Genomic DNA, 23,287 nt, shown 5'->3' on the forward strand with positions numbered 1-23,287 from the left:
AGAACACTGGGGGGGAAATCTAAGAATTCTCCCTCTGTTTTTATTTCTACCTAAACTCTAAGATGTTCACCTTCAACTGATAGGGAAATTCAGCCTCCAAAATACTTAATCAGTCTTTATAAAGTTTCACAAAAATGCTTTTCTTATTATATTTTTAGGGGAGCAGGTATCTCAACTCACAGAACAGAAGACCGAGCTTCTCTCCCCCTTGGGAAAAAACCATCTATTTAAAACCTGTCTCACAAAAATCATTAAAACTGCATAGTAATAAATATAAGTTCTATTGCAAAATCAAGGACAATTTTATTGCGAGATGAAGTATAATACAGAGTTAATTTTTAAGTAATGATTAGAGAGGAAATTCCTTGCTTACATGTTTTAAAAGGTCATTGTCAAAACTTGACACATGAAAATGTGTTTCAAATTGCACCTTTTCCATTTAAATTCCTCTTTAAATGTTTCCTTACAAAATCAATCACTGCAGGAGAGTACTTCAGGATTTTTAGTAGCAAAAACATATTTTGAAACCTTACTTGTCCAGAGCAACATTTTATGGAAACTTGAGAGAGACTGACAATTTGAAAGTGTTTCTTTAAAATGTTTTTGACATGCATTTGATTACATTTAATTGACAATTTTTGTTAGGCTTTTCTGTAATACATTTAAATAATTATTTAAGATGAAGAACAAAACAAAAAGTGATTGACATATAAAATATGGTGGCATAATGTGTTTTTCTTTTAGCCTACATACTAAACTTTCCCTTTATTGATGCCCTAGGATTTCCTCACTGTGAAGTTGTCTTATGGGTAAGAATTACTTATAATTCAGCATTTTAGAGGATAAATTCTCTCAGATTTGGCCCAGGACTATATACTAAACTCCTCTCTACAAGAAACAACATTACAGTGAATTTTTACTGTTTGCTGGTCCGGCTCTGATATTTCCTATATAACCTTAGGCAAACCACTGTGCAGTACTGCTCTGGGCCTTAATTTTACCATCTAGGAAATGAGGTTTAATTCCATGATCTCTAAGATGTCTTCCAATGCTAAAGTTGCAGTATATTCCAACAGGTTTCACATTAAATTTAATGATCTCTCTGTTAAAGTTTTATACAGATATCACTCTGTGACATATAGGTGATCCTAGGAACTTGAGGACTATTACAGAGCACTTTGAGTTCTGCCAGATCTATCAATCTTAGAAAGGGTAAACCCAGCTTAGTTCTGGGGCGGGGAGTAGGGGGCAAAATGGGGAAGCTAACTGAGATTGCTGATATTCCTTGAAGTCCTTTGCAACTAGAAACAACAGAACTTAGCCTAGTTAGCAAGAATATTTACTTTAACTAGCAAGCTACCAGATAAGGCTGGGGCGAATTCTTCCCCATGTCTAATACTGCTCTCTGCTCCATGTGTTCAACCGAGGACAAATTTTTCACTACTTGCTGTTGGTACAAAACTTTCTGGTTACGGTTCTGAACTAGTAACTAATTGAGTTTTTATCCTCCAAGGCACAGACCAGCTGCAGTTGGAAATGTCCATTATTCAAAAGACACGGCAATTCATCAAAGTCATCTACCAATACACAGAAGTACATTGTAACCAACGTTGATAGAAATATTTATGTATTAGTAAATATTATTGCCCAATTGTCTTATCATGACAATTTGATGAGCATTTGTTTGGCGCCTACTATGTCTCAGGCACTTTGCTAGATTCTAGGGACACAAAGTCAAAAATGAAATAGTCCCTGACCTCAAGGAGTTCATATTCTATTAGAATACACACTCATAAGTCCAAAAGGAAAACTTTTCCATTATATTTTTATGTCTATTGGTTCTTCCATGATTTTTTAATATATGGTGAATGGAAGATAGGCCAACTTGATATAGCTTCACAGAATACGCAGCTTTGGGTATTTTTGCTTGCTTTCCCTCATGCCTGGAACTCTCTCTGTTCTTATTCCCATTTCCTAACTTTTCTCACTTCCTTCAAATCTCAACTAAAATTCTCTTTTCCAAAATTCTTTCCCTGAGACCTTTTGATGCCGTCCCCTCAGGAGATCATTTCCAATTTATCTTGTATATATCTTCTTTGTACACAGATGTTTATATATTGTTTCCCCCTTTAGATTGTGAGTTTCATGTGAACTTTAACCTTTCTTTGTATCCCCAACACTTAGAACAGAGTCTAGGACACAGTAGGTGCCTAATAAATGCTTGATGATTGAATAATGAGTTGAAAAGCTTTTGCTACATTGATTAAAAAAATCTGCATATAGGCGTATTATCAGTTAACAACCAGTTAACAAGTATTTACTAAGAGGCTAGTATGTTAAACTGAACCTGAAATTTTTCTCAGGAAGACAGTCACTCCAACACTGTTTTCCCTACTTTAAACAAATTACCTGCAAAATTCAATTTATCACTGGAATTGTCTTTTAAAAAAAAATCATAGAATTCAAGGTTTTAAAGAACTTGAGACTTTCCACCTAAAGGATGAATTCCCTTTCTAGCAGTCACGACCTCATAAATTCATCCATTAAATTTTCTGACAACAATGTTTATTAAAAATTTCTCCTTATACTGAACTGAAATTTTTTTCCTTGCAACTTCTACCTATTGGTCCAAATCCCATCCGAAGCTACACAGAATAAATGCAATTGTGTAATTAGTGAGCATGGAAATAACCTGAGAAGGAGGCTGATTTTATAAAAGAGCATAATGATTTCAAACAAAATTCCAGCTATTTACAAAAGGAAATTTTCTTTTTAGTTAGAGGCCAAGGTAGATGGGAAATGCCATCATACAACAATTTATAGAGCAGAAAGGATGTAATAGAATTGGTACTGCATTTCACATAGGGAAAAATGTACTGAAGAGTAAAATGAACTAAAGGAAATTGTGATTAAATGAAGAAGTAATGGGAACTCGTACAGTGAAAGATTTTTCTGGAGGTGGTGGAGACCACAAACTGAAGTAAAATTAGAAAAGATGTGGTCAAATACATTTTTCAAAACAAATTAGTTTCAATATTTGATTTTTTCCCCTCAATAATGCCAGTGGATACTTATTTCTTTCAAAATATCTAAACTAACATTGGATTGACTACTGTATTTGCATTAAATATATGGATATATACTAAAATATGTATCAGTAAAATATACTTGTATACAAGTAGGAAAAAAATTAAATAATGGGTTTGAATTGTAAACCTTATGACTTAATAAACTGGAACTAGTGCAAAGTGGAGCCATCTTTCTACTCTCTAAAACCAGGCCTCATAGACTCTTATTGTCAACTTTCCCATCTACATGCACTTCCCTTTTTCCCTTCCAGCCTTGAAACTGATTTCCTTCCCAGCTTCCCATCTCAACCCCCACGATAGGAAACCAAGAATCTCCACTATAATCTGACCCTTAGACCCATACTCCTTTTTTCCCAGTGGAGGGGTTGTCCCCTTCATTTCCAGGCCTTTGCATCCATGTTTCAGCTGAACCTTCCTCTATGTGTGGTATCCCTCAATTAAAGCAGGGATACCTTGAGATCAAGACCTGTCTTCTTTTTGTTTGCCTCCCCAGCCTAGTAAGTGCCTAATAAGCCTATAACTGCTTTTTCATTCATTTATTCAATAATAGAGATGTGTGTATATGCATATATACATTTGACATTAACATACCAGTAAGTCATAAGTATTAAGTAAATGTGATTGATGATTGCTGGTATGGCTTACAAAAATTTAGAAAAAAATACTGTTAATCATTCTATTTACGTGGATGTTTTTGCTCGTTTATACAAAAGACATTCCTTTCAATTCAATTGAGTAAACATTTAAGTGCCTATCATGTGCCAGGTACAGTGCTAAGCACTAAGGGTACAAAAAGAAGCAAAAGTTAATCCTTGCCCTCAATTTATTGGGGGAGACAACCTGCAAATAAATATAAACAAAGCAAGCTACATACAGAATAAATAGAGAATAATTAAAAGAGGGAAAGCACTGGAACTAAAAAGGTTTAAGAAAGCCTCCCAGTAGACAGTAGACAGTGGAATTTTAGTTGAGGCTTAAAAGAAGCCAAGGTGTGAAGTGAGGGAAAGTGCAGGAGGGAAAGCATTCTAGGCATGGGGGACAGCCAGAGAAAATGCCTAGAGTGACTTGCTCATGGAACAGCCAGGAGACCAGCATCCCTGGATCAAAGAGCATATGTGGGGGCTAAGATATAAGAAATGTATAAAGGCAGGAGGGAGAAACACTATGAATTATGCACAAATCTAGCCCTTGGAGATAAAAGGTGACATAAACTATGTTTTAACATGTATGAATCTCTTTCCCTAGCCAAATAATTTGCTGGAAATACCACAAATATTTCTGCCCTCATTTTACAGATGAGAAAATTGAGGTTCAGAGGGTGTGAAGTGGCTTGCCTAGGATAACACAGCTAGCAAGTGGAAAAGCTGGGCCTCAAACCTGTCAGACTTCTGTCATTAAGACTCACCCTTTCTGTTATATCACATTATTATTTTCATAAAAATGGTATATATTTGTGTAGTTACAAAGTACTTTAGACAATTTAATCATAAGAACATGTACAGAGTATATGTACTATCATCCCCATTTTTGAGATGAAAAAACAGAGGCTAGCTAACTCAAAGAGTTTTCCATGATTACATAGCTATAATAAATGTTAAAGAAGGAATTCAACCTTAGGTCTTCTGGCTCCATTTTGCTCTAGTTAAAATTGCCTTACAAAGAAAAAAATCAATCCCAGTAAGAAGCACTGAAGCTTAAACTTCACAATAAACCTGTTTCCCAGGAGGAAGTCAGATTGCTGGATTTGGAGTAAGAGGATTCAAGTTCAAGTCCTGACTCAACTACTCAGCAGTTGTATGCTAAAATTGCTTAACCTCCTTGGGCCTCAGTTTCCTCATCTACAAAATGAACAGTTTGGACTAGATGTTCTTTAAAAAGGCTTCTAACTCTATGACATGGTCCTATGCTCATAATGTAATTTTCTGCAGTAAACAATAGGTCTAGATAAGGAGTGGGGAACCTGTGGCCTTGAAGCCCCATGTGGCCCTCTAGGCCTCCAAGTGCAGCCCTTTGACTAAATCCAAACTTCACAGAACAAATCCCTTTAATAAAAGCGTTTGTTCTGTAAAACTTGGACTCAGTCAAAAGGCTACACCCATCTAAACTCTACAGCAATGAAAGGAAATATAGATAGACCAACCAACTCAAAAAGTAGCAATTAAAAAGTGGGTAACTCTTGAAAAATAACTGATGGCTTTATCTCCCTCTAAAGTCTAAGAAGGAAAACCACTATTACACTAATGTGCACTACTACCTACTGTTACACCTACTGTGTAATCTTTTCTGCTTTGACTTCAACTCTTAAGCCCCTGCTCTGTCCTTCCATCCTACCCCCACTACGCATACACACACGCGCGCACACACACACACACACACACATATATACACGCTGTGATCACAGATCATATAACCCTGCATCAGGAACGTATATACGTGGATGTATGTGCGTGTTGTCCTTCAGTTATAAGAATTATTAATACATCATATGAAGGGAATAAACCATTTTCCCACAACCCTCTCATTATCAGCAGGATATATTTGTGAAAGGGCACACCAGTAAGTGCTCTCCTCTATACCAAACCATGCCCTTCATGAATATTCCTGGGAAGCCCATTCAATCTTCATAATGTTTCAAGTTATGTCACTACTGCATTTTCAGTCATTTTCTAATTAAAGGTTTAATTATATTTACAACAATTAGAGAATTTAATATGTGCATGTTTACTTAGTTTAAGAAATAAGTTAATCAGCTTGCCTATTATTTAGTACAATACTTTATAAATTAAAAATAAACTGGTAAATAGATTTAATGTTTTTTCTTACATGAAATTAGATAGATAATTCTTTCTCTTTGTTACCTGAATTTTTAAAGTGTGGTTAAAAAGACAGTATTAATTGTTGAGAGTGCAGAGCCTATGAAAAGTACAGGCTACATCTGACGAGACATAAAGTTAGAATGAAATAAAATATGATATAGTTTACCAAGTCCTCTAAATGCCACAGATAGTAAAATGCATTAAACTAGATACTTAGAACAGAATGGCTCTCTAGGCAACAAAAATACTTGAGGACAAAACCTATAAAAGACTAATCTAGCACACTATTTTATAAACAAAGGAAGTCCAGACACAAGTATGATCTTTTCTCATAAAAATGTTTCTCAGAATATATGTTCTGATAAAGATAAGCTGCAGAATGAGATGAAGGGGATCTCTGATTTAAATCTGAGCTAGCATATGACACTGCAGTCCCTATCAAGGAATCAGAATAATAACTTAGAATTGATTGGAATCACCTATTGTTGTTCAGTTGTTTCAGGCGTATCCAACTCTTTGTGACCTCATTTGGACTTTTCTTTGCAAAGATACTAGAGCGATTGGCCATTTCCTTCTCTAGCTCATTTTACAGATGAGGAAACTGAGGCAAACAGGGTTAAGGGTTAATTCCAGGGTCATACAGCTAGTGTCTGAGGCCAGATTTGAACTCAGGTGAGTCTTCCTGACCCTAGGCCTGGCACTCTATCCACTGTGTCACCTACCTGCCCTATTTGATTGCATAGGAACAATCCTGAAATTCCATTCCCTTTCCTGCCCTCATTTTATCAATGAGGAAACTGAGGACACTGGAAGTCAAATTACTTGTGAAGAGTAACATAGCCAGTTAATGGCAAAAAGATAGATGTGATCCAAAGCTTCATGTTGCTGTTCTATTCCCTTCTCACCCCCTGCACTGGAACTAACAACTACCTTAGCCATCTAAAATACACATTCTTCATGTTAGTACAAGAATCCATATTTGTCACAGAATTACATAGCTCTAGACCTAGAAGGGCTCTTAAGGCCACCTAATACCATGCTTTCACTTTACAGATGAGAACTCACCAACAATAAATGACTTACCCAGGAATACACAAATCTTGGGGACAGAAATGCCCAGATTCATGTTACATCTCTTACAGATCACAGCTGCATGACTGTGGGCAGATCATTCAATTTTTCAGTGCTCTGGGAAATTCTCTAATACTCTAAATTGCAGAGGAAGTGCTGACTCGCATTGGTAGAGGTAGTTTCCTTATGTGGAAGTCCCTAATGTCAATGAAATTACAGATTGAATACCAATTTCTATCTACTATCATTAAATGTATGGTTAATGGACATCTAGATAAGGAAGCAGTAATCATAAAGAATAAAAATGTCCTCAAGAAAATATCATGTCAAATTAAGGTTTGGGAATGATACAAGTTCAAATTATCTCATCTCTACTCTTCATTACAATCTCTCTTGTTCTACTCTTATGGCAAATATCAAATGACCCCATGATAATATTGGAAAAGTGCTTTGCAAACCTTTAAATGTCATGTAATTGACAAGTATTTATTGTTGTTACTATATGGAAAGACTGGACTGGGTGCTACAATTTAGTAGATTCAGAAATGAATAGCTATACCCAAAGAGCACTCACCAGAGGTTCAAGATCAATTTATAAGAAGTTTTTTTTGGTACTATTGAACATCTTTATCAATGCCTAAGACGCACATCTGGGAGGGGTGGCTATCATACTGTGAGTCCTGAGTCAAGATTTTAAAAAATAAATAAAATCCCCAAATCTCTTAGGATGAAATTCAATAGGGACAAATGCAAAGTTCTTCACTTGAGTTTTAAAAAACGAACCTCATTGATACAAGATGGGAAAGTAAGGACTAGATAGGAATTTGACTTAAAAAAACAATCTGAGGTGAGTTCAAGCTCAAAATAAGGCAAGTGATACGGGAACCAAAAAAGCTAGAACAACCCTAGCTTCCATTGAGATATAATAATAAGGCAAGTGATACGGGAACCAAAAAAGCTAGAACAACCCTAGCTTCCATTGAGATATAATAATAAGGCAAGTGATACGGGAACCAAAAAAGCTAGAACAACCCTAGCTTCCATTGAGATATAATATCCAAAAATAAAGAGGAGGTAATAGGGTTGTCATACTCTGCCTTTTGTTAAACCTCATGCATACGGGATGTCCCCAAAGTCTGGACACATAGGCAAAAATGCATATTTTGAAATATTTGGAATATTAACAGATCTTAGCTCCCTTGACTTCTTTTTCTGGGTTATGCTAAAGGAGAAAGTGTACTCAATGAAAATCACAGATACAACATACTTGATTGAACGCACAAAGACTGAATGTGCTAAAATTGATGGCAATGTGGAGTTACTGCATCGAGTTCACGTGAATCTTGCAAAGCGCACCACCCTTTGCATCCCAAATGATGGAAATCCTATTAAAGATGCTATTTATTGATATTCCACTTAAATAAAATGTTGTTGAAAATTTCACTCATTTCATTTCTTGAAAATATGTATTTTTGCCTATGTGTTCAGACTTTAGGAACACATGTCTAGGTACCATATTTTAGGAAAAAAATTGATAAGATGAAGAGTGTCTAAAGAAGAACAACCAAGATAGTGAAGAACCTCAATTTCCTTGCCTATGAGACTCAGCAAATGGAAGTAGGGAATTTAGCCTGGGTAAAAGAGAACTCAAGTTGGACATGATAATTGTCTGAAGTTATTTGAATGACTGCCAGGAAGAAGAGGGGTTAAATTATTCTGCTTGGCCCAAGACAGTAGAAGTAGAACCAATTGCTGAAATTGTTGCAAAGAGGCCAATTTGGGCTTTGTGAAAGGAAAAATGACCTAAAAATTAGAAGTATCCCAAAATGGAATAGGCTGTAGTGGGAAATAACTGTTTCCCTCTCACAGATAATCATTTGGAGGGGGGGAGTTAAAAAGGGATTCTGATTCCAATTGTAGTTTGGTTTAGAAAGCTAGTGAGGTACATTTGAGCTCTGTGGGAGTCTGTGAGGACAGAGAGAGGAAGAAAAGAATGAGAAATATCTTGATTTTACCCTACAAATCTCTTAAGTTCTTCAATAGTAACATGCCCACTTTTCAACTGTGTATTTTATTTTATTTATTTTAAATGGCCCATAGAGTTAAAAGGCTTACCAGATAGATATTTTACTTTCTTTAAAACTGGATGACACATCATAGCAATTAGTCATTGATGAAGACCCCAACTCAGGAGGTTTTTTCATCATTCAACACCAGGATAAGAGATTTTTTGCATCATATGTGAAAAAAATAAAACTAGAAACACTTGCGAGAGCAACATATGCTTTGACAGTTTTCTAATTATTTGTCTGTAAGAGACACAGTCCTCCCATAACAGCCTGGAACCTTGCACATGGCATGTTCCCACTCTGAAACATACACAAGGTTACTAGAAATTAGTGAGCCTGTAATAATACAATTTGTTTTCATTTTATTCTGCTGGTTAGAGCATCGAGTTCTGTTTATTTATTTATTTTCCAGCAACGAGAGGTAACCACTCTACATAGAAAAGAAAGGAGGAGGGAGTATGTTGATCTGAAAACTTAATTTATGCAGAAGCAGCATAGAAAACTAGATTCCACACATCTCAGTGAAAATAAGAGAGGATGGAAGCCAGATGGAAATCAGCCAGATATTTCTTTTAGGAATTGTGCCTGAGCTAGCCTGAAGAAAGAAATCTAAAGGAGCCTCCGAAGAGGTTTTCTTAAAGAAGTTTTTGGGTTTCTGATGCTGATAAAGAAGCAGAAAACATTTCCTATTGAGGTAGCTTCAATTTTCCTGTAAATCAAACAAAAGGAAACAAAGATTTTTAGGTCAAGAATTCACTGAAAAGTGCCTCCCTATGATAGCCAGGAGTCACAAGTGCTCTTCCCACACTTCAATGCCAAGTTCTAGTTTTATTTAATTCACGGGGAGTGGGAGTGGGAAGTGTTTGGTGCTCAGTCACAACTACCGTTACTGGGATTTCATCCATTCGTTTAGTTGTTTATGTCCTAACAGACTTGTGCTACTGCCCCATTCCCACCAGGCACTAAGCCAGAAGACTGTTTACATAGCCACCTCTTCACCTCTTTCAGTCCTTTCTGACACTCCAACTAAGAAAACAAAAATACTTGTCTACAGATAACTCAGAGAGAGCACCTAGCATATATTACTCAATGGACATATATCTATGTAAATGTCTCAAAAGTCTTAATGTCATTTTAAGTGTGTATACATACACACACAGTGTCTGTCTGTCTGTCTGTCTCTGCTCTCTCTCTCTCTCTCTCTCTCTCTCACACACACACACACACACACACACACACACACACACACGCGCGCGCGCACGCACCTGTGGCTCCATGGAGAACTGCTTAGAGCAGACAAAATTAATTCGTGTCTGTACAGTGCTTTAAGGTTCACAAATGATACTGGTTTACGCATATATGTACACACACACACACACACACATATATATGTGTGTGTGTGTGTGATATATGAAATTATATATACATGTGTGTGAGATATATGTGTATATGTGTGTATATATCTATGTATATATATGTGTGTGTGTATATAATATATACATATATAATAAATACATATATATTGTGTGTATATATACATACATACATATACATACATATACATATACATATACATATACATATACATATACATATACATATACATATATATATATATATATATATATATATATACACATACCAGTATCATTTGCGAACGTTAAAGCACTATACAGACCTGAATTTATTTTTTCTCCTCTCAGTAGTTCTCCATGGAGCAACAGGTGTGTGGTTGTGGGTCACACATACATGTATACATACCTATACATACACACATATGTGTATGTATAGGTGTGTATATATGCATATACATATGATACATCAGGAGACAAAGGAAATGGCATACTACATTCTCTTCAATGAAAATCATAGCTATTTGAAAAAGATCCACTCATCAAACTGGTTAAAAATAATTATTGCAGAGATTACAACATGCAGTTCGATGAGGAACCTCTTGAGATGGTATATCAGTATATAAATTAATATATTATATACATTTATAAGTACATACTCAAATTCATTATATTTATGACCAATACTGTAGATGAGCAATGTGTTAGGTCTACAATTGAATAGGACAAGATAAATTTGAATCATATATATTTGTATAATGTTGTTGATGATTCAATGAGTCCAAGCTATCACTGCCATAAATGTAAGTGCTGTCTGTTCAATACACCACTCTGCTAGTAATGTTGTATTAAGTGTGAGCCACGAAACACTTCAACCTCAAAAAAATAAAAAGAGATTTGTTGTTCAGTCATTTTCAGTCGTGTCTGACTCTTTTATGGCCCCATCTGGGATTTTCTTGGCAAAGGTTTGCCATTTCCTTCTCCAGCTCATTTTACAGACAAGGAAACTGAGACAGATAGGATTAAGTGACTTGCCCAAGGTCATACAGCTAATAAGCAATAAGAATACATTAAGCAACTAGTATGTACCAGTCACTGCAACACAGAAAACAGCCTTGGATCTGCACTGGTCTGTTTAAAATAACCAGCGAAAGGCCTCTTGCACACTGGGAAGATTCCCAATGGAAGAATTACAAACTACAAAGGATGAAAGGAGTATGGAGGACTGCAAATTGTACTAGCAGAGGAAGTATCTTGTCAATGAGGTTATATATCTGTCAAAGTTTTAATGGAAATTCTTCTGCTTCCCAAATTCTGAGACATCCCTATTAACTATCCATTTTAGCATCCTTCAAATAAATCTCCCCCACCAAAGACCAAGTAGTATAGTGGAAAGAGGATCGAACTTGGAGTTAGGTAAGGCCCAAGTTCAAAACTTATCTCCATGGCCTCCTAGCTTTGAGACAACGGAGAAGACACAGCCTCTCTGAGCTCCAGGAAATGTTTTATCTTCTAAATTATAGACGGGTCACATAGTAACAAAGATAAATTCTCCAACCTTTTGTTTAGTGTTTTCCTTACATTAGTAAGACAATGGCTCATTTCTGTCAGCTAGATCCTGAAATATACACATTATATTCATTTCACAATCTAGTAAAGAAAACAATGAAGATGTCTTTTTTTCTGTTTGTATTATTTAAGCAAGTACATTTTCAGAGACCAATGTATCATCTCGTAGTGAGTTGCAGTAATCAAGGTTAAGGAGCTCAATGACCACAAACAGTGATTAAAGGATAACAATAATGAAAGTCTAATTAATTGGCACATATAAAAGAGGCTCTTTCCTATTTATAGCTTAGTCTGTGGTCAAATTGCACAAAAGGATTATTTCTGATTCCCTTGCAACCAATACTGATGCAGAGACTTCTGAAATTATGATGTGATTATACACCATAAGGTATATACAGGTGAATATATTATTAGCAACACAAATCAAGATTCCATCCATGGGAATAGCTTATGAAAGTTTTATATTCATAAATATGTAATTAAAATGCCCAGTACTTGTAAGAGTGAAATAATTATGTGTAAAGTGAGAAAATATTTAATGCATCATTCTAGTGAGCTTAACAATGGAATAAACGATTAAAGATTCTTAAATAATTTCCCCCAAGTAGATTTCTACCCATAGTCATTCCATACAGCATTTCTTGTCTATCTTTTTATTCTATTCAATTCAAAAGCACTTATTCTTTCATGGCAATGCTTCCCCAAATTTAAAAGCAGTCCATTAACTCAAGGATAAAACCAATATTCCTGCTATCCTTTACTTAAGACCTCACTTGAATTTACAGATACACCTAGGTGGATAGACTGAAAGATGGATGGATGAGCAGATGAATGGATGGATAATTTCTACCTCAATAAAATCTCTGCTTTCAGTCTCCTGTTCATATCACAGCTATCTCCACATTTTGCCTGCACTATTGCAACTGTCTCCTAATTGGTCACCCTGTCACAAGTTTCTCCCCTCCCCAAACCATCCCCCACACAGATGCCAAAGTCACATTCCTAAAGCACAGTTCTAACCACGTCACTTCTTTATCCAAAGAGCTTCATTGTCTCTCTATTGACTGTATAATTTTTTTGAATCTTTTACTTGGCATGAAAAGCCCTTCACAACCTCCCTCTAGGTTTAGTGTACATTATTTGCTTTCATTCACTCTATGGTCCAGCCAAACCGGTCTCTTTGTTGCTCCTTACACACAACAACCCATCTCCTATCTCTGGGCATCTGCACAGAATTTCATCCTGTTTACAATGCAGTACATCTTCACCTGTCTCTTAAAATCCCCAACTTCCTTTGAAGTTCTGGTCAAGTTCCCCCCCAAAAAAGTCTTGTATTTACTGTATGTATTTTGTTTTTACTTATACATGCTGTTTTCCTTAATCGAATCTAAGCTTTTAGAAGGTAGGAACTGTTTCTTTTTTGTCACTGTATAACTAGACATGGAGCATAGTGCCTAGAAAAAATAGGAGCTTAATAAATGCTTGATAGACTGATTCCTTGATCCCCTCAGCTGTGTTCTCCAGGGAAGAAGGGTAATATATGTGGAGGCAGCAGTTAGATTTACATAGGAAATATAGTGGAAAGCTGGAAATGAAATTCCTCAGAGTCAGATGCAAGGCTTTCATGGTGAATGATCTCTTTCCTTTTCCTTAGAGCACCTTTTTAATCCCTTGTTGGTTTTTATAACATTCAGCTCTTTATTATACCAGACTTGTGTACATCTTCCCCCTTGTATTAGATTGGAATCCTAGATATCTTTTAATCATCTAAGGTAAATAGCTTGCTCCACTTGGATTCAGGGAGACCTGTATTCATATCATGCCTTAGACTAGCATTGTTACTTTGGGTAAGTCACTTAACCTTTAGCAGGCTGTTTCCTGATTTGTATGGAAAACAAATATATACAAAGTGCTATATAAATGTTTTCTTGTTTTTCATTTTTTGCTAAACACCTAGCTAAATGCCTTATACATAGTTAGCATTATATATATATATATATATATATATATATACGTATATATACACACACATACACAGAAAAGTTAGCATTATACACACATACACACATATATATATATACACACACACACAGAAAAGTTAGCATTACACACACACACACACACACACACACCCTCTCTTGATTAGACTGTGAGGTTGCCTCAGCCACTTGTGCCTATATTCAGGTTTCCAATAGTTATAACACCAGGAAAGATTCAGGCAACTGTGAAACTTCTATTACTGAAGAGACAGTTTAGAGTCTGTTATCTCCTTTCCTACCTTGTAAAGTGATCGTGGCCACCTAGAAAGAAACCTGGGGGTTCTCATTACTGCATCCTTTATATAAATCCCTAAATAAGCAGCTTTCTGATTTCTTCCCTCTGGATCCCAGGCTGGCTCCTCATGCCAACCATAGTCTCACATAATCCCTCCTAGTCTCACATAATCCTTTCACACTTCCTAGTCATTCTCCCATTTTACTACACCTAGATGTCAGAGAGGGATATTTGTCTCCCACTGTGTAAACAGATAGTCCCCAATGACGTGATCGAACCTGTAAAAGATAGTTGAATTAGGAATCACTATGCAGAAAAACTGGAAACAAAGAGACAAGTTATGAAGTCATTAGTGATCCAGGAAAGCTCATAAGATCAGAGATCTAGAGTTTGAAGGAACAGATAAGGAAACTCAGGCCTACAGGGATTCAGTAATTTGCCCAAATTTTCGTCAGTATTAGGTACTGAGGATTAGTAGAAACTGAACTGCGACGGAAAGAACACAGAAGGATGAACAAATTCAAGATCAGAAGCCAAGACAGTATTCACAAAACTTAGCAACTCTTTGTGCTAAGAAAAGAGAGTTCAAAAAATGATCAAGGTTTTGTTTGAGTGAAAAACAATGAGTTTGTCATCTTTATCAGCTAATCTTTTTATTACTACATTAAGCTACATGAATGAACACTGGTGTTCCAAAGCTGCACTTTTCAAACATTATCTCACTTAGTTTTGCCCAAATATGCTGAATGACTCCCCATTTTTCATTAAGTATTCAAGTCATCATGGCCACTGCCCATGAATTCTGACACAATGACCCCAGCCCACCATAGTCTCCCTTCTTTGAACCCCTGCTACCCTGGAGTAACTACTACATTTTTAAAATTTTAATGATTTTTGTCCATTTTACGTATAGTTTTCTCATGAGTTAGATATGACTATAAGTTGCTCAGGAGCAGATATCATGTACCCTACTTCACTTGTATCTCCAACAGTTCTCAGTGTACTGCTGGACACAAAAGTAAACGTTCGATAAGTACTTACCGGTGGTTAGATTGACTTAGAGTCTTAAAAAACTCCAATATTTAAATAAATCTGGGATTTATGCATCTCCTCCAAAGATGCAAGACTGTGAGCTCTTCATGCTTTTCTGTCCTGTGCAATTGGCACGGGCCTCCCTAGTTCACTACAGGAAGTCAGTCCAGTGGGCTAGAGGGGCTGCCTCCCTCATGGAGAGTCCTAGGCTGTCCAGCTTGTGGCAGTCAGGGCTGCACTTGAGTCTTACAATAAGATAATAAAAAAGGTTTCATGTGCTGAGTAAGGGATTAAAGGGTTGCAGACTTAACTCTGGAAGGGACCTTAGCAGTCATCCAATACAGCTCCTTCATTTTACAGATGAGGAAACTGAGGACTAGCAAGATAAAAGTAACTTGTCTAAGGCCACATGGGTAATAAATAACAGAGCTGAAATTTTAAACCAGGTCTTCTGACTCTAAATCCAACATTGTTCCAGAAATCTATGGTTACACATGATAACCTCCCTAGCTGAACTAACTCAACTCTGAAATTCTATGATTCTTCAGCCAATCATTAGATTGTCAGAATTCCTTTCATTTAATAGTCCCAAGTCCAATTCCCTCCTTATTTTGAAAACTATAACTTTCAACTGATGTGTATGTGTGTATGTAGAAAATGACCCAACTATGCAGATTTTTATTTACATTCTGATCCATCTGTCAAAATGCCTACCAACCCGAAAATGTGCCATTTGAACTGAATGAATGAGAGTCTGACAAGGGTAAAAGACCAGCAAAAGACTTAAACAGACTCTCCCTCATTAGGTTTTACACAACAGTGACTTCAGAAAGCTATGAATACACAGAACTATGAATAATAAAACATCTGTGAATTACATAATGATGCAGAGTTAAGTCCCAAATGGTATCCATACATTAACCCCTGATATAGCCTGGATCACATTTAATTTTTAAAAGGAGCTAAGAATAATGGTACTTTTGATACTTCTCTATACGAACTGCACATTGCTCAAGGGAAACTAACAATCATTACATAATGATCAAAGTGGAAAATACCATAGGTTCTGGTAGAAATCTGACAATTTTAGCCAGTCTTTAAAGAATTTTATTTCTTCCCATGTTTTGAACTACTAGACCTCTCAAAAAAATTTCAGAGGAGAAAAATAATTTGAGATGGATTTATGTCTTTTATAGGCCAATATTTTTAGGATGACTGTGACTATTATATATGCTGTTATGGAAAGGTGACGCCAACATACTGGCAGATGACTGTCCCTAGTTAATCAGAATCTTCCATTCTTTAACAGCTGTACACAATTAGAATGGAATTCTGCACAGATTGAAAAAACAACAACATTTCAATGACCTTCATAATCATTTAGGAGATGTTTTCACTCTTGATCCTACTCAAAGGCCTTCTTCATTTGTCAACACAAAAACTGTCTTCCTTTGTAAATAGTCACAATGTAACACAGTAAAATACTCAAAGTCCCAAAGATGATCCAAAACTACAATTGCCCTAATATACATTACATTCTATGTTTGTTACTGAATGATCAGTACATCATTTTTACGAGTCCTTCATCCACTGATCTGAAGCCATAGAGAAGCTAAAATGAAATTCCTTTAATATTATGTGCATATATTTACATATTTAATTCTTGTTGCTATGTATTTAATTTACAAAAGTTTTTTCCTCCTCTGGCAAAACACCTACTGTACAAATTTCAGTAATATTTATAAAAATTTTCCTCTCACTTCAGGAAATAGATATCTTTTACCTAAGTATTTATACATTTGGAGAACAATTAAAAATAAAATATTGATGTACTGTAACTACCTGCCACTGAAACAACCTTCAACTCTTATTTTCCCCCCTTTATACTAGTTATTGGAAATAGCAGTGTTTTTACTTAGATGAACACATAAATCTTACTGTAATTACATGATGCAAAAATACATACAATATATTATTGGAAATGATATTTCACAGTAAATAATAATAGTGCACATGAACTACATTGTTAAAGGGAGACTCCTCATAAGGGAGGGGGCTCCCTATGTGAACCAATCAAATCACATGCCTGATTAAAAACTACACGTTTTCTTTAAATGTTTTTTGCAACTTCTACTTAGTAAGCACTACTTTGTAAACCTTTGAATTTCCTGTATTTCACAATTCTTTCCTGTGTTCATAAATTCAACAGATGGCTACTAACAATGCTATTTAATCTGATTATCCATTTCAGATGAAAACAATTCATAACTAAATCCATCGCTAAACCTCAGGTACATATCCGGTCACAATCCAAGCATAACTCAGGACTGATTCTCCAGTTTACCACATGGATTGTATTTCTTTCTACCATTAAAAATAGATTACTGAAGGACTAAAGCTCCTTATTCTTGCAAGTTTACCTGTATTCATTAGAAATAAAATCTTCTTTAAAGTAAGACTGATTGGGAAGCAGCCCAGGGAGCCATTCTAGAGCTTCTCAAGTGCATATCAATACATTTTGAGTGAATATTTATCAAAGGATTTTTCATAAAATACTTAGTGATAAACTGATCTGCTTTTCAGGCATCTGAATTTCTGTGGGCATCTGGATTTCTGTGGGCATCATGATTCACAATCCCCTATGCCTCTCCTTTTTCATAATTTAAAGTTTGTAGTCAGGTTTTATTCTTTTTCAATACTAAGTACTTGGTACACAAAACTTAACAGGTATATTTTTTAAGTGTTGTGGATTCTTTTTGTTTGCTTTTTTTTTACTTATGTATACCTACAATAAGACAGAACATATGAAATTTCACCAGTAATTTGGAATCTGGTGGCAACAGCTTTCTGCTTTTTTTTTTAAAGAAGGTACAATTCAAAACCTAATTTTCTCATGGCCTGGCATAGAAGGGAGCCCACACTGCAGCAATTAAGATTTAATGGAAAGATTCTTGTTTACTTAAAAGAAGAGTAAAGAGGGGTAGGAGGGTGCATTTTAACCGAGTTCTCCGTCTCACAATTTGGTTAAGTCCTTTTCCTCTGTTCCCAGTAGAATGTAAGACGTTGAGGACAAGGACTTGTTCATGTTTTTTGCACTGTATATAAAAGAAAAACTCTTGCTTACAATTTTCTCAAAACTGAATTATAGAATACTTGGGGCATAAGATTTTGCATTGAGGTCCATATCTCTTGAATTGAATCTCCCTAAATTTCCCAGCCTTCTAAGTGTAAGATTAATCCTTGCAAGTAGGCATCACCTCTATTATATTTACCATATTGGCTCAGCCACTAAACTTGGCATGACTTTGAGGAAGTAAATTAGATTATTATCCTTTTAGAAATACTTTCCAAAAATTAAAGCAAAATGGTTACTGAGGTTAACCCTCTTAAATCTAACTGATCATAATACTACATTCCTTAAGAATTGAAGCTAATAGGTATTTTACTGCAATAAGTAAAATATTCTGTTGCGACTTTCAGATTTATGGAAATTTTGTTCCATCAAAATCTAAGAAATAAGAGCATGAAAAAACCCTGAATATTCTTGCATTTTACAATAACTATCAGTTCAACAAGCAAGATTAGGATGTCGCTCTTCCTGACTCCAGGCCAGTGCTCCATCAACTGTACCACCTAACTGCCCCCTAATATTTTTATCTGATCTGTGAATTGTAATGCAAAGAGGTATTTTCTAGCACGCAATTTTTGCTAGATAAATTTTAAACAACTTTTTCTACCTGTATTAAGTGCATACAACCATAAACAAAAGAGGCCATTTTATTCATTTGAGGATTCTATCAAACAGCTCAACTTTTAGAAGTAGAAGGAACCACAAAGACTATGTGGTTCAAGCCTCATCTTATAGATGAAGAAAACATGTAATTAGTACAAGGTCATATAATTCGTCAGTAATGACATATAAATCAGAACTCTGGGGCACTTCACTTTTGGTTTAGCAATCTTTTTATTCTTATTGTGTTGCTTCTAGAAGAGTTTTTTCTAGGTTTCTTTTTTTTCCTCCTTAAAAGTGTTTTCTACCTTCCTTATTTTAAATGTGTTAATCACATTCTCAAAACCAACAAAAAATGGTCATACTTTACTCTCCAGTATGTTTCAAAACAGAGACCTTTAAACAAAATACAAACATTCCATAAAGGTGTGAACTTTTTATTTAAAATCTTCATATATTACTCACATAAAAATAATACAAATAGAACCATACAGACCTTGTAGGTTGATAATTTATTTTAATAGCATAAATTTAAAAATATCCCTGTAGTACCGTAGGTAGGAATTCCAATTTAAGTTGATTACCACATGGAGAGGAGGCAAAAATTCAGCTCTGGGCATAATAGACAAAATAACCAAAAATTAATGCACAATAGCAATGGAATACTATAGCTTCAGTATGAATAATTATGGCACATGATGACTACAGAAAAGTCAATCAATTTTTTTAACAATTCCACATGACATTGCATTAAGAGAAATACTTTAAGGGGAATAAAAGGTTGGAAATAGAAACACAATATTCTTTTAGTTGAGGTGATAAAAAAAAATCTAGATCAGAATACAGACATTTTCACCAGCCCTCTAAATCAGGTGTCAGAGCAATGATACATAGCTTTTGACATTTACCATAAATTTCCTGGAGAATTGCAATATTCATATTGTAGAATGCATATTGACATTTCAACTAATTTTTTATTCTCTATAGACCAATCTTTTTTATCAAATCATACTAGTTTCTTCCAGGCTCTGGTTTTCTTCTAATTTAAATGGCTTGAGTGTTTCATCTTTAAATAATGAATTTGTGAAATCGCCACTAATTTTAGAAACACTCTACTTTTATGGGTTACACTAAAAATAGAATGAATGAAATGACTAGCTGGCCAGTTTACTTCATCTCTTTACACTGGAGGTAACAAATCAAGGTACAAATACTGAGAGTCCAAATCGTATATTTTCTTTCACCTACAACACCAAAAAACCCAGGATTTATGTCTGTACAGTATTTTTATCTGATCTGGGAATTGTAATGCAAAGAGGTGCTTTCTAGCATGCAATTTTTGCTTGATAAATTTTAAACAACTTCCTCTACCTATGTTAAGTGCATAGAACCACAAACAAAAAAGGCCATTTTATTCATTTGGAGTTTCTATCACCATACTCATATAATATGAATTTATCATATCATATGAAATATATGCATATTCATATGTGTATATTGTATGTGCATACATACAATATATGTGCATATATGACATATTTACTCACCCTAACGCAAATATCAGGCAGGCCCTAGGGAAGTGGCAACCCTCACCCTACATTCCTGCTGCTTCACTCACATCACTGTTCTCTATACACATACATAAACATACATGTATATAAGTACATATGTATGTGTCCACATAGTAAGAATATTTCCTAGGAAATTTATGGAGTCGATGTTCTATTTAACTTAGGGTTATATGACTATTAACATATATTAGGATTTCTGTTATACACATCCATAGTGTACTTTGTAACCCCAGGGAACTATGTTTCAACAAGATTCCAGTTGACCACGTCCTCTAACTCCTGAATTGTTTCTGTGGTGACTTTTCTTGGCTTGTTGTGAAATTTCCTTTAGTGACTTCTCAGACTTCTCAGTGATGAGATAGTCTGATTTTCTCAGATTTCAGTGCTGAGGTATAGATATAGGTCTTTGTTGGTCTAGCACAAGTTCAGGTGGTTTATATTGAATCACATCCACTTAGTAGAAGCAGTGCAAATGAACTTATGTCCAAACTCCTCTCCAAGTTTTTAAATAGCTAGAATAGCTAGATCCCATTTCAAAAGTTCATATTCCTAGAGTGATGGTGTCTGGTTCTTTTTTTTTTCCTTGTGATTGTTGATAAGTTTGCAAAACCTTTCTCACATCCCATCTCCTTTTCCTTTTTTCAATGTTGGCAGTTTGAGACTTTTCAATATGTTGCAAAGTATAATCTGATTCTTTTTGTAGATTTTTCTAAAAAGGTAATGCAGTATGTTTGGTTTTGTTTGTTTTTCTCCAAAATCAGCTTCTTTCTAATCATCTACTGTGGCTCTGCCCCTTGGGAATCGGTTTCTTTATAGAGAAGTCAAGTTCATGTCTATTGTGATCCAACACATATTAGAGTTGGAACTTCATAAATATTTCACTTACGAGCACATACATTCATATTACACGATTCCTCAATGTGGCCAGAGGGTTGCGTAGTCTGCACTGAATCCACCTATAAAAAATACAAAAATATATGTCTGCTTTACCGGGATGTGAGCAGGGTTTTGCTATCCTACCTCAAAATTTTGGACTGCACATTGTGGAAGAAAGCAATGCTTATTGTTTTTAAGTTCATGAAATAGTCAATAACTGATTTTTTAAAGTCATATAGGAATAACAGTTCTTATTACACTCAACAACCCTGGGACAAATAAAATCAATGCACAAAATTTATAATGTGGTCAATCTCACAAGCAAGAATGCAGGAAAAGTACTATTAACCTTAGTCTGGTAGTAATGGCATGGATCAAGAAACACTGAACTACTAAAAGTTCTAAATTAGAAGCAGGTGGTAGATTTTATATCTAACAGGACTTCTGGAATATGTCATACCCTAGAGCTTAACTTGCACACCTTTAAAAACAAGAAAAATCGACTTGAAGGTAAATCGTCAACCAACCACTCAGGTGGTCCCTATATATTCAAGATAATGACAAAGTGGGTTAGTAACTATGGCAAGTTTATGTATATCATGAAATCATATACTCATTTTTAAAAATCATATTCACTGACCATTTGTGGAAATGTGCTCAATTCATCATTGTAGATGGCATATCCATCTACAAAAGACCAAGCTTTCCCTGACCAAAGATGTTCTTATGGCCTTTCAAAGACATCACAAAAAAGTTCTTAAAGTCTGTGGGTATTCCAGGTGCCTGTAACAATTTCAAAAATATACTCTTCTTGGTGCAAATAGGAATCAAACTTAAAATTTGCATTTCCATTAGCTCTCTTACCAAAATAAAAATGGTTCTCTAACATAGCTGAGGACTTGATGGACAAGAGTAATTTTTTGTTAGTTTGAAGGCACATCTAATATCAGATCTCTATGTCTAGCTGTATACACACACACACACACACACACACACACACACACAATTAAGAGGAACAATCCTTAGCCAGTGATTTTCTATTTTGTGATTACATGATGTAACATTATTCCAAATAACATTTTCTCCCCTCAAGAATCAAAATTTGATATGTATTAAAAATACGAATCAGAACTATACAAAAAATCTTTGATTTTGTTATGAGATAAATGATAAAAATATTAATCAACAAACATTTATTAAGCATTTACTATGTACTGGAGACACTGTACGAGGTACTACAAATATAATTTAAAAAAAACAAAAGCTCTGAAGATGCTTACATTCCATGGGCAAAATAATATGACATGTAAGTATATACAGAATAAATATTCTTGCATGCATAAAGTTGTTTCCTTATTGTCTATTCTCTTAGATTGCAAGTTCCTCAATGGACAGGACTATTTTTGCCTTTTTTTTTAATCCTCAGAGCTTGTCACTGTGGCTAGCATAGAGTGGACACTAAACTTTGTTGACTTGTTGACAGAATAAATACAAGGGAATTAGAGAAGCAGGGCACTAGCAACTGTTATCAAGAACAGCTCTATGTAGAAGCCAGTGATTAAGCTGTATCTGGAAGTAAAGGATTCCAACAGAAGAAGGGAACATAGAAATGCATTCTTGGCATAGGTTACAGCTTGTTCAAAGGCAAGGAGAAGGGAAATGGAAGGCCATGTTCAAGCATTATAAAAAGGTCAGTTTATTAGATCCAAATTAGAGTACCTGAAGGGTATAATTCAGCTGAAAAGAGAGGTTGGCCCATGGGGCCTGAAGAGAGGAGTTTCTGTTTGATCCTAGGGCCAACAAGGTTTAATGAATAAGAGAATAAGATTGTCAGATCT

General features: G+C 35.3%; 1 protein-coding gene across 4 annotated transcripts in view; it reads right to left on the bottom strand.

Moving 5' to 3' along the window:
* Positions 1-23,287, bottom strand: part of PCDH7 (protocadherin 7) — a 493,083-nt gene that overhangs the window by 405,480 nt on the left and 64,316 nt on the right. The window contains exon 2 of one of the 4 annotated variants that reach the window (XM_036763344.1): positions 19,424-21,529. The exons of the other annotated variants lie outside the window; for them this stretch is intronic. Coding sequence (XP_036619239.1) covers positions 21,452-21,529 — 78 coding nt within the window. The 3' untranslated portion in view covers positions 19,424-21,451. Of the gene's footprint in view, positions 1-19,423; positions 21,530-23,287 lie in introns of those variants that run through there. 4 annotated transcript variants of the gene reach the window in all.

Source organism: Trichosurus vulpecula, chromosome 6 (assembly GCF_011100635.1).
Source record: "Trichosurus vulpecula isolate mTriVul1 chromosome 6, mTriVul1.pri, whole genome shotgun sequence".
NCBI classification, from domain to species: Eukaryota; Metazoa; Chordata; class Mammalia; order Diprotodontia; family Phalangeridae; genus Trichosurus; species Trichosurus vulpecula.